Here is a 14636-nt window from a genome sequence, read left to right as displayed (position 1 = left end):
TTTCCCACTGTCATAGTCATCTATGCCTGAGAGTCTTTCATATGCAACTCTGATAATGTCATTGGTGACTGCTTCGCATGCATCTATAAGTCGCCTTGTGTCACTGCAGGGAGTAATGATTTCCCTTATTTCTGTATATAATTTTATGACGCCATCTCTTTCTTTTTCTAAGATGTCCATGAGTGAAGCAATTTGACTGTTTGTTATGTCTGCTTTTAATTGCTCTCGTGCCGTACGTACTTGCCTTTTCCACTGATCATAAACTTTGATTAGACGTTTTTCCTTTTTGTGGGCCTCCTCCTCCTGATATGCTCGCATTTTTTCTGTGGGCTTCCTTTGACGAACAGAGCATGGAGGCTCCTCTTCCTCGTTGACAGGTAGGTCCTCTGTGTACTCTGTTTCCTTTTCAGATGCTTCCATGCTGAGGACAGGGCTATACCGTTGACCATCAAATCCCAGAAGACCTTACTTGGAGCCGTGAAGCTGGAACCTTAATGTGGCTTTCACTGGGACCTTGGTGCTGAGAATGATTGAACTTCTTCTTAGCTCGGCGTGAAGCTCTTCTCAGCTTGGGTCAAGCTCTTACTGTAGCGTCCCGGTTGAATGAGATGGTCTCTTAAACTGATGGTTCACAGTCCTTTATTGAACAGCCTTTTATTGTGAACTCACCGTAAGAGCTACAAAATATACAAATAAAATAACATTAGTATTCAAACAGTGTTGTTCTGACATTAACATATAAATATTTTATCTTCTGTGCTAAAATTATGTTTTACAATAAATGTATTTATTAAAATCCAAAATCCCTGTTATGAAATAAAATGCAACGTATTTCAACTGCTGACGGTTGACCATAAAAATCAGCACCATCTAGTGTCAAAACAACCGTCACACCCAATATAGAAATACACGTTCACAGGAAAAATAAACATATATACACACAACACACTCACCTTGTTCCCTCATCAACCAAGCGCCAACCAACCGATTGTAACCCTGAATCACACCCAAACTATCTCCCCTTCACTCCGACTCGTTCATGTCAGCTTTCTCTGCCCCAACGGCCGCGCTACTTCTACCGTTTTGCGTCAGTCACCTTACCGTTCCAAGCCCTTTCAAAATAAAAGCATCGACTATCATGTCAACAAAACATGACATGAGGAGACACAAAATATTAGAAAAGTAATTTACAGTCACCTGTCAGCACATTCTTAAATTATGTAGCATTTTAACTGAATTTAATTGGTCAGCCAAAATATAGCAAAAATTTGATATTTGTCAAAGTGCAACCTTTGACAAATATCTCTTGTTTACAATATTTCCTAAGTTAGAGATCACATAAGGAAACTAGGTGGAACTAGAATATGAATGAATGAATGAATGAATGAATGAATGAATGAATGAATGAATGAATGGTTCAGTATTAGGATATAATGAAGCTATGAAACATCTTTCCACTTCACTGCAGGTTGGAGGCATTCCAGCGCGGTGGCAGGCCGGGAGCTCAGAAGGTGATGATAGTTATCACAGATGGTGAATCACATGACAGTCCTCAGCTGATGGAAGTTGTCAATCAAAGCAAGAAAGAAAACATCACCATGTATGCCGTTGCAGTGAGTCCCATTTTTATCTTTAAAGCTGAGATATGAATGATTCCCTACTCAGGTGTGAGCTCATGATTTTCATCCAGCAGAAGGTGGACTGCTTCGTCCCTGATGGGATTAGTCTGTGCCCCAAGTGAAACATTTTAAGGATCTTGTTCATGAGTCATGCCAGGATGGCTGAGGAGATTTATAAAAAGTTTAATTTGGTGCAACTTGGAAATGTAGGTATTATTAATTTAGTCTTGTGCTCCACGGCAAAAGGAAAAACCAAAGTACAACTCTAAACCACTTCTTTCTCGCTATTTGTATCGGCCAAGCTACACGCAGACTCGTTGCCTTAGCAACTGACAACAACGCCACTTTATGTTTCAGGGTTCAACACAAAAAACACAAAGAGAAGAACATTCAGTCTGTTGCAGTAGTATGGTTTTAGGCTTAATATTTATTTTGCGATTATTAATAAGTGATTGCTGTGGTAGATTATAGCTACCACGCTATTAGCTAATTTAACATAGCAGTTTGCAGGTTATGTTTCTTTTCTGCATTCTTTTCAAACTGTAGCTCACAAAAAACATACATTTATTAATAAACTTAACAAAAAATGTTACCTTTACTATAAATGTAGTCCACGTCCCGCTCATTCTGCACAAAAATATCAGTTTATCCAAAACCAAGTCTATCCTCAACACAAGTTGAGAAAAGAAGGCCAGGAAATCAGAAAGGGCCGTTTCTAGCAGGACATCCAGAAAGCCTGTCTTTTCTATCCATATGAAAAGAGCGGGTACCCTTCTGTCTCAGACTGAAGCAAACCTTTCAGTCCCGGTGTTGGTCTTCCTCTAGTTATCATTCCCTGCTTTGATTGAAAATCCCTTTTAGGAAACTGTTTAAATCTAGAAATTTAGTCATCCATGTTGACGTCGGAAAAGATGTAGAAAACAATAAATATATCACTGCATTTGACTTATTTACTGTATGGCTAGCTCGCTGTCTCTTACTCTGCAGACATGGAGTCACAAGACCAATGTCTGGGATCATGAGCGCCCCCTGCCATGAGGCAAAAAAACTGCCTGCCTCACCACAAATCTGTTCTTTGCCGTTTCTGGTCGTTCCTCAGCACAGGAAACACTTTACACACACATTTGGGGACAAATACACTGTACATTATATACATAATCTAAATGATAGAAAATCAGTTCATACATTAAATGTTTTTTAGCCATTTTCTTGGCGGCGTGCAGAGATGAGGAACATGCTCTCATAGAGTGGCAGCCAGTGCAGTTAGCCAGAGGTTGATCAATCCTAGGTGAGGCTCAGCTCACTGCTGCCTCACCGGCTTCGCTTCCAAGCATTTGAACGGGAAATTATTTTGAAGAAAAAAAAATAAAATCATCAAAATTGGTTAAGCTAAATGAAAAATAAATACTTTATAGTACAAACCATATGGTGAAAATCCATCCATCCATCCATTGTCCCTCCCGACCCCACCTTGTCCCTAGAACGGTCGGGAGGTGCTGGTGCCTATCTCCAGGTAATGTTCCGGGCGAGAGGCGGGATACACCCTGGACAGGTCGCCAGTCTGTTGCACATGATGAAAATAGCAATATAAATGATATTATTATATATTATTTTTCTGTGATGAGTCTCACCTGCCTCCCCTGACATCACTACCTATGTGTGTGTTCAGGTTCTTGGTTATTACAATCGCCGTGGAATAAACCCTGAGGCATTTCTTAAAGAAATCAAGTTCATCGCCAGTGATCCTGATGAGGAGCACTTCTTCAAGGTCACAGATGAGTCTGCACTGAAGGATATTGTGGACGCTCTTGGAGAAAGAATTTTCTCTTTGGAGGGTAGGTTAGTGGGATAGTTTCTTTAGTTTAGATTTTGACTGAAGCAATGTGGAGAATGTATAGACAAGATTCTTATCCCTGTTTTCTGATTTTATTTTAGGCATTAGCAGTCAGGGTAAGGGGTTTGGTCTGCAGATGGCTCAAGCTGGTTTCTCTTCACATTTAGTCAATGTAAGTAGCTCATATTGTGACAAGCATTTTCTTGTTCAGTGTTTTATAAAGTAAAATTTATGCAAATTGCATGTTATCCTGTGTAAAAACATTTTTTTAGGATGGAGTTCTGCTTGGAGCAGTGGGTGCCTATGATTGGAATGGTGCAGTGCTAAAGGAAACTAAGCGTGGTAAAGTTGTTTCACCAAAATCCTCTTACAAAGATGAGTTTCCAGAAGCTCTGAAGAACCACGCTGCTTATTTGGGTAATTTTAATCATTCTTAATTGCTTTTAGTCAAATTTATGGGCAAACTTCTATGCAGTTCAGGTTTTTGCACTAAACAAATTACAATGATTTATAAATAACGTTCATAAGGCAAGTATTTATAGTAGTATACTACTGTTTACCATATTAACAGCAAAAGGCAGGTCTAGTGAGAATTAAAGAAGCTTGTAAACTATGTGGTCTAATAATTTTGACTTTCTAGTCTTGATTACAGATTGCATGTTTAGTTGCATTTTGGGAAACATCTTGTAACATTAAACACGTTGAGCTGCTTGTTTTAGTGGAATTTCATTAACCTTTAACGTTTTGAACATATTGGATTTCAGAAGGGTTTGTGTTGGAATCCTATCAAGTGGAATTGAATAGAATTGAAGAGCAGACTGTACTCTGTGGAGAATTAAATAAAACTATATTCAACTTTTATTTCAGGCTATTCGGTAGATGCAGTTATTTCATCTCGTGGCTCTCAGCTTTACATAGCTGGAGCGCCAAGATTCAACCACACTGGCAAGGTCATCATATTCACCCTGAAGAACAATGGAAACCTCACTATCCTGCAGGCACTTCTGGGACAGCAGGTCTTCTGCACACACACATCATTTGATGTGCATGGCCATGATACTCACATTGACCAAAAATCTCATCACCAATAAAATGCAAAAATCACACAGACAGAAATACTTCAAAGTCTTAAGATTAGTCTAAGTAATATTTCATTAATTTGCTGACTATAAAATCAATTATCTTTGCTCAATTGTTTCCTAATCCATTAAACAGTCATCGCTTGGATGATGGACCTAGATTTCTAAGATGTAGGTGCACTCACAAGATGACAGCTTAAAACAGAAATAAAGAGATTAGCGTTCGGTGTTCCAAACTCTGAATAAGTGACAAGAGATCCAAAAGAACTCCAGTTCAGTTTTTCACATGTGGTCTCAGCAGAAACCCACAACCCACAAACATTTTCAGGTTAACACATGTAACCTGTGATCTATATCACGTTGCAGGTTCTACTATTAAATCTACTGCATTAAATATCAAGTGCAAACATTACTCTGTGAATTTTTAATAATGAAATACTCAAAGCAGTATGTGTAACCAATACCTATAATAAAGACATTGATTGCATGTTGATGGCCTGGCTTATCTGCATCCCCTAAATTAACATGTTGTTGATATTTTATAAATTCTAAACTCCAATTCCTTCATTTAATTTATTTCTTTTGTGTTCTATCAACAGATTGGTTCATATTTTGGCAGTGGGCTGTTATCAATGGACATTGATGGAAATGGCTACACTGACTTTCTTTTGGTTGCAGCACCCATGTATTACAATCAAGGCTGGGAAAGAGGAAGGGTTTATATATACTCTCTGTCATCTCAGGTGCAGGTCTCATCCTAAAAACTTGTTCAGAAAATTTTGTTTAAGTAGCTTAATGTTAACTGTTAATGATTACATTGGTGAAAGATGTGGTTTATAGATAGTTATCAGTTAACTAGTTCTTCAGGAAGACTTTTTAACACTAACAGCAAAAACAAATGACTGAACGTTAATATAGCATTAAAAGCAATCATGGAAATAAGTAAATACGTGCAGCGTATCTACAATATGCTGCTGGAGTTCTTTGGCTTATATCTATAATATGCTGCACGTATTTACTTATTTCTAGAACTTCCTTCTGATACATGTAAAGTTTCATCGGTTAAAACTAACAAACTGTCATGTCTTTAGGCATTCTTCACATTTCATGGAGTACTTGAAGTTCCCCACCGTTCTCAAAACTCTCGTCTGGGTTCAGCACTGGCACAAATAGCTGACATGAATGGAGATGGCTATAAGGAGCTTGTGGTGGGAGCTCCTCTAGAAGATGACCATCAGGGAGCTATTTATATATTTCATAGCCAGAACAAGATGATTGGACCATACTACAAACAGGTAACTGGCTTAAGTAATTTTTTTTTCATATATTGTATATCTTTAGATGTACAATCTCTAAATTGTTTGTAATTTACAGCAAAAGCAGACAGGAGTCCTTTGGCTTATTTCCACTGAGCAGTACAGCAGGGCTCGGTTCGGTTTGATATTTCCTGGTCTGGTGTATTCAGGTCTGGTCTGGTGTAACCACCTATAGGACTCTGACTGGTCAGGCAGGGTTAAACCCAAACGGCTAATATGTCAAGTATGAAACATGCTAGTGCAGCGCATTCCTCATTGCATTAGTGTGTCTGGTGCTTGTCACAAACAATTATGTTTTTCTGTCCCCCACTCAATCTTCCCCATGTCTGCTTCATGTGTATGACTCTATTTATGTTGTTAATACTACTCTCTGCTACGTTATACTGCTGTTTCATTTCTTAGTAGTATTTTGGATTATAAAAGCTCAGACTGCTGTTTTGTTCAGTTTGTCGATGTTACTGTGTGTCTGTCCCTATCAAGTAAACTTAATAAATAAATGAATAATTGACTGTGCTGTGTGATGCCAGTAGCTCCACCCGAACCATACCATTCCATTGACCTATGAACTTACAGCTGAAGGGTCCTGGATGTGGCAGTCAATTGTACTGTCCGCTTATACAATGGAAAAATACCTGATAGCCAGGGAATTATGGATGACATTGGGATCTTTAGTAAGACTAGGGAGGAGGTGTAAGACAGCTCATATTGGTATGTTCTGGTAAAAAGAGAAAATAATTTTGTGTGAATGAGAGAAACAAAGGCAAAACACTAAATGAGGCTGGTGAATATGTTCAAGTACCTGAATAGAGGCAGTTGTGGGTGACAAAAAAAACTATCTCTGCTTCTTTAAGCTGTTAGAACAAGGATTTTGAGAGAAAATAGTCATGTTGTTTTTGTGAAATTATCACTGACATGAGAACAAGAAATTCATATTTTCTGTCAGACATAAGAGCTCTGTGTCAATCAATCTATGATTTATCTTCATTTTGCTCTTCCAGCGTATTTCTGCAGCTGGTTTTTCTGCAGGTCTGCTGTACTTTGGTCAAAGTCTTCATGGAGTTTTGGACGTCAATGGAGATGGGCTTGTTGATTTGGCCGTGGGAGCTCTTGGAGCTGCTGTCATCATCTGGTAAGGCTGAAGATTGTTGGCAGTTTTTGATTCACCATTTTAATGATGCAAACTTCCTTGTGACTGTTCTGAGAATTGGGACAACGTAGGAAAAAGTTTATAACTGTGGAGAGGGTTATCAGAAAGTGATAAGTTTATTCAATAATTTATTCCATTGTGTTTTGTTGTTTAAATAGCCTTTGAGTAAAGAATTATGACGAACATCCTGCCAGTATAAAATGTGGGCACAGAATGTTCCTTCTGTTCAGGTCCCGTGGCGTAGTGCGAATTGAAGCCAAAATGACTTTTGAACCGGACAAGATCAACATCTTTAATAAGAACTGCCAGCGTGGTGGGAAGGAGGTCACTTGCATGTCAGTTGTTGTCTGTCTGAGATTGGACAGCATGACAAAAAACAAGAAAGATTACAGAAAGGAAGTTGGTGAGTGACGCCTGCACATTTTCTGTTGGCTGACTTATTCTGCTGTAGGTAATTTTCAAATTATAGTTGTGGTCTGAACCAGGGGCTTGGTATGAACCAAGTCTGGACAAGTTTGGTTTAGCCAGTGCACTACTAAAAATCAACAAAATGTGCCTGTCTTCTGGTGTCTTTTTTGGGAGAGACCCAAGAGTAACAATGTAAACTGGCAACATGAACCACATTGTTTTAATCATTCCAGTTTGGATAAATGGTTTCCCACATTATATTATTGTTTTAGTCTTGTAAAGCAGTTGGTAAAGGTGGTATTAATGAGAGCAGAAGGCTGACTCTTGTATCTCCTTGAAAACATTTAATGGAATATAAAACATCTACTTCAGGAGACAACAGTCTTTACAACCTGACTGTTGTGTATAGAGCCTGGATATGAAATGACCAGTGACAATTACTATCACCACTATGTTTACTACTACTATCTTTCACCTCTCATTTTCTTTATTCTTAAGCTGTTTGGTACAGTCTGGTTTTTGATGAGAGGCGATTTTCCCCCTGGGCAGTCCTGGATGAATCATTCCGGCAGCAGCCCAGAACTCTTCTTCTGCACACTGGCAATCAGAAATGCGAGCGCCTTGAATTTTCTGTGCAGGTCAGAATAAATCCTTCTGACATAAGATACACAACCTAATAAGTTTTGCTTGGTGTGAATCTATAAAAGCAAAACCACCATTTGTATAAACAGGACATAACAGATTTCGGGCGGCCTATAGTGGTTGCTGTGGAGGCGGGACTTCAGAGCCAGGTCAAGGGGCCGGTGTTGGACCCAGACTGGCCAACCACCTTACGAACTGAGGTGAATGTCCCATATATTTGTGTAATGTGTGTGTTTGCGCTGTGCTGTGAAAAAGTATTTTCTCCTTTAAAGATTTCTTGAGTTTGTTTTTGTCACCCCGAAATATTTCAGATAAGAAACTTCTGAAGGAAGATGTCCGACAATCAGTTTATGATGCTTTAAGTATTCTTAGACTATGCGATCCACGTGACACCAGCAGGTCTTTCACTGGATGACTCCAAGAGTAAAAATTAACAGAAGTTTGGGAGCTTTCTAGTCAAAACTTTCTAAATGCAATATATAATGTTGCATGATCCAAAACAGTAACTCTATTGTGTTTCCTTAGACAAAGGACTTTTCACCAATTTGAATAATATAATAAACTGAACATGACTGCATTGTTTAGTACGCACACTCGTTTGCCATCAGTTTATCCGGAACCGGGTCACGGTGCATCAGCCCTGTCGTGATCATACATGCACCAGGAACAGTCTCTTAATAAAGGACCCCTCTCTCCATACTGCTGGAGAACCCCCTACAGGTGCCCATGTAGGACACTGTCAAAAACCTTTGGCAAAACTGTCATGACAGAAACCACACTGCTCCTCCTCATCCACTATCGGCTCAGCTCTCATCTCCTGTACGCTAAGGAAGGATCCCGCTGTTGTTAGACACACCCTCCAATCCCCGTTATTATGAAGGGAGATCTCCAACATGTTCTGCTAGTCAAAGGCAGAACAAGTTCCCAACCGCCACACAATGTTAAAGAGACATGTCATCCACAACAGCCCTACAACATCCCGAGACCTGAGGAACTCACCCACCTCTGAGGCTCTGTCACCGTCTTAGATAGCATTGCTTTGGATAGATTTCTTCTCTTAATAAATTAGCTCATCTAAAATCAACTTTTTGTCTTTACCCAGATTATCTTTGTTTCATTTTAAAATACAATAGATGTTCCTAAACATTCAAATCTGTTTTACGGAAAACTAAACTTACAAACCTTCAGATTGTAAGTATTACACACCTTACAATCTGAAGGTGTGTAATACTTTTTCACAGCGCTATCTTACCAAGAAATGTAATTTGTTATTGGATGTTTCCTCCAATTCTTCCACTGATAAATAAATTTTTTGTATCTTTATTCTTGCTTATGTGAAGTGTTCTTGAGCCTAATTATTATATTTCTGAAGGTTGTGTGCTTTGTTATTTTTCATATTAGATATTGTAAGTAATGTTTGTCATTATCATTCCTGCAGCTGCCATTCTGGAATGGATGTGAGGAGGATACCTGCACTCCTGACCTCATCCTCCACAGTCACACTGACCTGTTAAATATTCTGTGTGTAGTTAACCCTGTTTTCAAAATGTAAACATACATCAAGACCTATTGGAAAAGAATATGTATTTGTTTCACCTGAAGGCAGTTCTGCAGCACAAGGAAACATGCCACCTCCTCACTCTGCAGCCATCGAAAGGAGCATGAAGAGAAAATGTTTGTTGTTGAGACTGGACGGAGGAAGATGATTGTGTTTGCTGAGCTTCAGAACCAAGGGGAGAACGCATTCAGAACGTCACTCGACATCTCCACATCCCCTAACCTTCTCTTCTCAAGTCTCTTAGTCAAGGTACTCAAATGTCTTTCTGTGTATGGGAATTAAAGTGGCTTTGTGTCTCAGAATGACGTGCATCCTGTCCCACAGGACCAATCAGATATCCAGATTGAATGTTCCACTGAGAACAGGACGGCCTCACAGAGAAGCTGTAACATCAGTGCTCCATTCATGAAATCATTGTCGCAGGTGGGTTAAATATAGAAGACTTTCATTTAAGCCTTTCTCATCAGAAAGTCTGGTAATAAAAGTGCGACTTTTTTAAATTGGAGAGAAGCTGAAGCTGAAGTGCTGACCACTTTCTACTGGGAAACTAGATGGCATGGCCATTATATCATTCAAATAAATCTTACACTATATGGACATCTGCTTAATTTACTGAGCTTATGTTAGCTTCCCCTACCTGCTAGCATCAAGACTGTCCATCCTGGTTTTGTAGAAGCATGTTATGGTAACACGTAGTGTATAACTTAAATATAACTTGTAAACTTTTTTTGATTTAAATTTAAGTCATATTTTTTAAAATAGAATTTGAATTGAATTTATATACAAAAAAAACAACTTTTTCTCTGTGGCATCAATTACATTCCTTGTATATATCAATGCTTTTTATTTATTTCAGAGAGATTTAGATTTACTTTGACTTATAAAACACTGCCTTCCATTATGTCTGCTTATGTCTGCTCTAATCATGGATCAGGGTCAATAGCAGCTGCATGTTATGTATCTCATGTTAAATAAACACCAAATGCCTGCTTTCTTAACAGGAGTAATAGGTACAATTAGGCAGGTACAAGGCTTCTCATAAAAACACAAAATGTAAAAGGATTTGTTACAAAACATTCATATTCACCAAGTTAAACTAAAATATGTGGCTACAGGTTATAAAAACCTAAGAGCCCTTTGGTAACAAAAGTTTGCCACAAAAGCTGAAAAGAGCCAAACTTCCCATTACCATCAGCTACTATACAGTGAAATTACACCGTGTTCCAAATTATTATGCAAATTGGATTAAAGTGTCATAAAGATTAAATTTTTTTGTTGTGCTATTAAATTTACAGATGATATTGTGTGTCAGGGCTCTTTGATTCATTTCAGAGAGCTGGTTGATTAGTTTGTCTGGTGAGCTCAATTAAAGGAAATCTACTTAAGAAGGATGTTCCACATTATTAAGCAGGCCACAGGTTTGAAGCAATATGGGAAAGAGAAAGGATCTCCCTGCTGACAAAAATCATCAGATAGTGTAGTGCCATGTGACGAGGTATGAAAACATTAGATATTTAAAGGAAAACTGAAGCGTTATTGTACTGTGAAGAGATTTGTGCTGATTCAGAACAAAGATGGGTTTGTACAGATCAAGGCAGAATGAGGAAGGTTTCTGTTAGACAAATTCATCGGATTAAGAGAGCAGCTGTTAAAATGCCCTTACAAAGCAGCAAACAGTTAATTGAAGCTGCTGGAGCCTCTGGAAGAACTTCAAGGTGGAGGATCATCCAGAGATTTGTGAACCTACTATTGTGCCCCTAACCAGAGCTCACAAGCAGAAACGGTGGCAGTGGGCCCAGCCGTACATGAAGATTAATTTTCAAACAAACTTGTTCACTGATCACTAGCATATTAATTTGGAACAGCCTTAGTATTTTGTCCACGTGCCAAATATTAAGTCAGATATAAGGTAAAATATATTTGCAGAGATTAGATCTTTGTTGGGAAGGTCAATGTAGAAGATTATTTGATTGATTTGTTACACCACCTTTTTCCATTGGTCTAGAGTAATAATATACAATCTACATATCAAGTGAGACATCTTTTGGCCAGATACAGATTAGCATCTGTATATTACCTATTATCTAAGTCACCTTCACATGTTGGCTCAGTAAATGTCTGTAAGGGAGATGGGACGATGGGCTGTGCAGGTTGTGACAGTTTTGTTTTCCTGCTGTGATCCAGGTAACGTTTCATCTGGAGTTGGAGTTCAGCCGTTCCATCTTTCTTCATTCGGCACAAGTCACCATGGTAACGACTAGGTGAGAAACTTGTTATTTCTGATGTTTATCATTGTAGCAATATGTTAGTTTTACTTATCAAAAGTAAATTTGCATTATTTAAAAAAATGCAATATTTATATTATAATTCTAATAATTGTTAATATTTTATTGAAAGTCTACATCCCATCATACAAACCCCTTTGTATTAGGTATTTTTGGCTAAATGTTAATACAACAGTTTAAACATTTAGTGATCTAGTTTTGCTAGAGAAACTATACACTAGGATTGATATAGAAATAGCTGAATGTTGCTCCATCCTGTCATAAATCTAGAGTTTAATTCCGAGGTGGCCAGATGTTGATCAAGGCTGTAAAAGGATGTTTAATGAAGGAATATATTCAGTTGCTCTAACCTGCTAGTTAGAGGTTAGAGCAACCTCTAACTAGCAGGTTGTGCGAGTCCTGAATGAATTGCTCAAAACCTGAGTCACATTACTGATTCCAGAATTATTGTATATTATATTCATAAAAGAATTGCCTTGTAGTTCAGCAACTTACACTCAATATTCAGCCGCTCTGCTTACCTGACTTTATATTATGTCTATTCACCGCCTTCTTTCCCCATGTTCTGATTCTTCCCATAAGGGGAGTTTTTCCTGTCACATGCATTCTTTGCACCAATGACTGATCGCTATAAAGTCATCAACACAATGCAAGTGTATATTTGTTATCGCTACATCCTCATCCAGGAAGAGTAAATGCTGCAGCCCAATGACTTGATGCAGTCCACTGAACTTCCTTAGATGGAAAACTTCTTTTCTCCAGTTTGAATGTTAAACTGAATTTGACTGAATTTTTTGATAACTAGAATTATTGTTGAATTGACTTGACTTTTTTTTTTTTTTTTCTCGGTAAAGTGCCTTGAGATGTGAATTGGCGCTACATAAATAAGCTGAGTTTAATGAATAAACTGAAATTAATTACATAAACCTTTACACCACAACGTGAAGGCTAACTCATCTCAAATGTTTTGAAATGTTTCCATGTGTCAATCAGCGAGGGAGACGATGGATACCCAGATGACAACACCAATAACATCATCCTCCCTTTAAAATATCAAGCTGACCTTCTCTTCACTAGGTGGGTCTTTTGGAATTTAGCCATTTAAAAGTAAAAGAATGGTGAACCTGACATGAATGTTAGTTTATCAGGTAATTTATTTAAATAGTATTTTGGAAAAAAAAATTCTACCCATTTGAAAATGTCATTTAAAAGCTCTTTCACCGTATGAAACTAAAGTTATGTGTGTTTGCGTGTGTGCATGTGTGTGTGTGCGTGTGTGTGTGTGTAGGTGTGTGGGTGTGCGTGCGGGCGTGTGTGTGTGTGTACTGGCATAATAACGCATTGTTAAGGCTGAATTCCTTTGTTTCTACTGACAGAGACCCCAATCCTCACCGTTTTGAGATCAGATCTGGGTTTTACTCTTCCAGAGAAGAACCAGACTCCACCTTCCCGACCTTCAACCTCACATTTAATGCAAGTTAATGCTGATTAATGAGCTATGAAGAGAAAATATTTATGCAGTTGAACAAAGAGCTCTCATAGTTTTTTAGTGTAAATTCATGAGGTTTGGATGTTTGCATTGTTCATGTTCATTGTGGCCATGTGTCTAACACCAAATTATCCAGAATTACTGGAAATGTGAAAATAAAATCAGTGACTTGTGAGCAACAGAACATTGAAACAGACACTAAAAACTATCTGCTTCACAGTCTCCAAATCCTTTTACTGTTGAGTCGGGCAGAGCCGGCATGTTCCCTAAACTATCATGATTGACTGAAGCTGGTAAGACGAAGCTCTTTGTCAGCAACAGGAGTATTACTTTGACTGCACTCTTTGAATTGAAGAAACAAAAGTTTTTTAGGTTTTGTTAAGTTTTAATGGTCTTTTGAAACCATTTCTAAGTAACTGTTGGTTCTATGTTCACTGAATTGAATAATTGGTATTTTCAATTTTCAAGGTATTTAGATGTGTCAGCACTTTTACGTTTAATTAGGTTTATTTGAAAGGGACAGACACACTTTAACATAACTAAACTGAATAAAACAGCAATCCCATGCTTGTGTCATGCTTCTTATAGCATAAGTTACTTTGCAGCACTTGTCCCTAGATATAAGTAATATATCTAAAACCTATTAAGAACTTCTCCAAAGTTTGGAAGGAAATCAAAACGGTCACCCTCAGGACATGAAGTCGCAACTGCTGGAAGGTCATTGTCGCTGAAAAAGTAAATAACTTTCAAACTCGACTTAAGAGCAAAGATTAAGTATGTTTGTGGGTTTCAACCTGAAGCTTTTAAACCTTAGAATACCATGTTAACAATCAAGCATGGTGGTAGCACTGTGTTGAATGTCTGTTTAAACATCAGTGTGACTGACGAATGGCCGCGTGGAACACTGAACAGAACTACCTTCAAAATCTTGGACATGAAAATTAATAAGAATAACAGCAAACACAACAAAAATCGCTTAGGAGTTCTCAAAAGCCACGTACCTGAAAACAGACCAATCAGTTTTGATGAACGCTACAAGTTCTGCCAGCAATAGGCTGGCTAACATCATACAAGAAGCTTGTTTCTGTCATCATCGTCCTAGTTGCCAAGGAAAATTAAGTCAAATATTAGTGAGTAAGTGTGTCTGAGTTTAAGCCTTAAGCAGAAATTCACATAAATAAAACTTATGCACCCAATATTTTTGAAGAATTTGAGTGCACTTTAGAGTTATTTGTTGTATAATATAAACTAGTTAAGAT

The 14636-nt window shown here is 38.1% G+C and overlaps 1 protein-coding gene across 2 annotated transcripts in view; it reads left to right on the top strand.

Moving 5' to 3' along the window:
• Positions 1–14636, top strand: part of LOC122835210 (integrin alpha-11-like) — a 46578-nt gene that overhangs the window by 27488 nt on the left and 4454 nt on the right. For both annotated transcript variants that reach the window (XM_044124059.1, XM_044124058.1), the window contains exons 8-24: positions 1469–1613; positions 3289–3454; positions 3555–3625; positions 3726–3870; positions 4321–4469; positions 5132–5275; positions 5624–5827; positions 6847–6977; positions 7226–7398; positions 7902–8041; positions 8135–8245; positions 9484–9566; positions 9648–9852; positions 9928–10026; positions 11788–11864; positions 12882–12965; positions 13265–13361. In XM_044124059.1, coding sequence (XP_043979994.1) covers positions 1469–1613; positions 3289–3454; positions 3555–3625; positions 3726–3870; positions 4321–4469; positions 5132–5275; positions 5624–5827; positions 6847–6977; positions 7226–7398; positions 7902–8041; positions 8135–8245; positions 9484–9566; positions 9648–9852; positions 9928–10026; positions 11788–11864; positions 12882–12965; positions 13265–13361 — 2224 coding nt within the window. The remainder of the gene's footprint in view (positions 1–1468; positions 1614–3288; positions 3455–3554; positions 3626–3725; positions 3871–4320; positions 4470–5131; positions 5276–5623; positions 5828–6846; positions 6978–7225; positions 7399–7901; positions 8042–8134; positions 8246–9483; positions 9567–9647; positions 9853–9927; positions 10027–11787; positions 11865–12881; positions 12966–13264; positions 13362–14636) is intronic.

Source organism: Gambusia affinis, linkage group LG08 (assembly GCF_019740435.1).
Source record: "Gambusia affinis linkage group LG08, SWU_Gaff_1.0, whole genome shotgun sequence".
NCBI lineage: Eukaryota > Metazoa > Chordata > Actinopteri > Cyprinodontiformes > Poeciliidae > Gambusia > Gambusia affinis.
The sequence above is the reverse complement of the archived record's forward strand: the minus strand, read 5'-3'. Positions and strand labels throughout refer to the sequence as shown.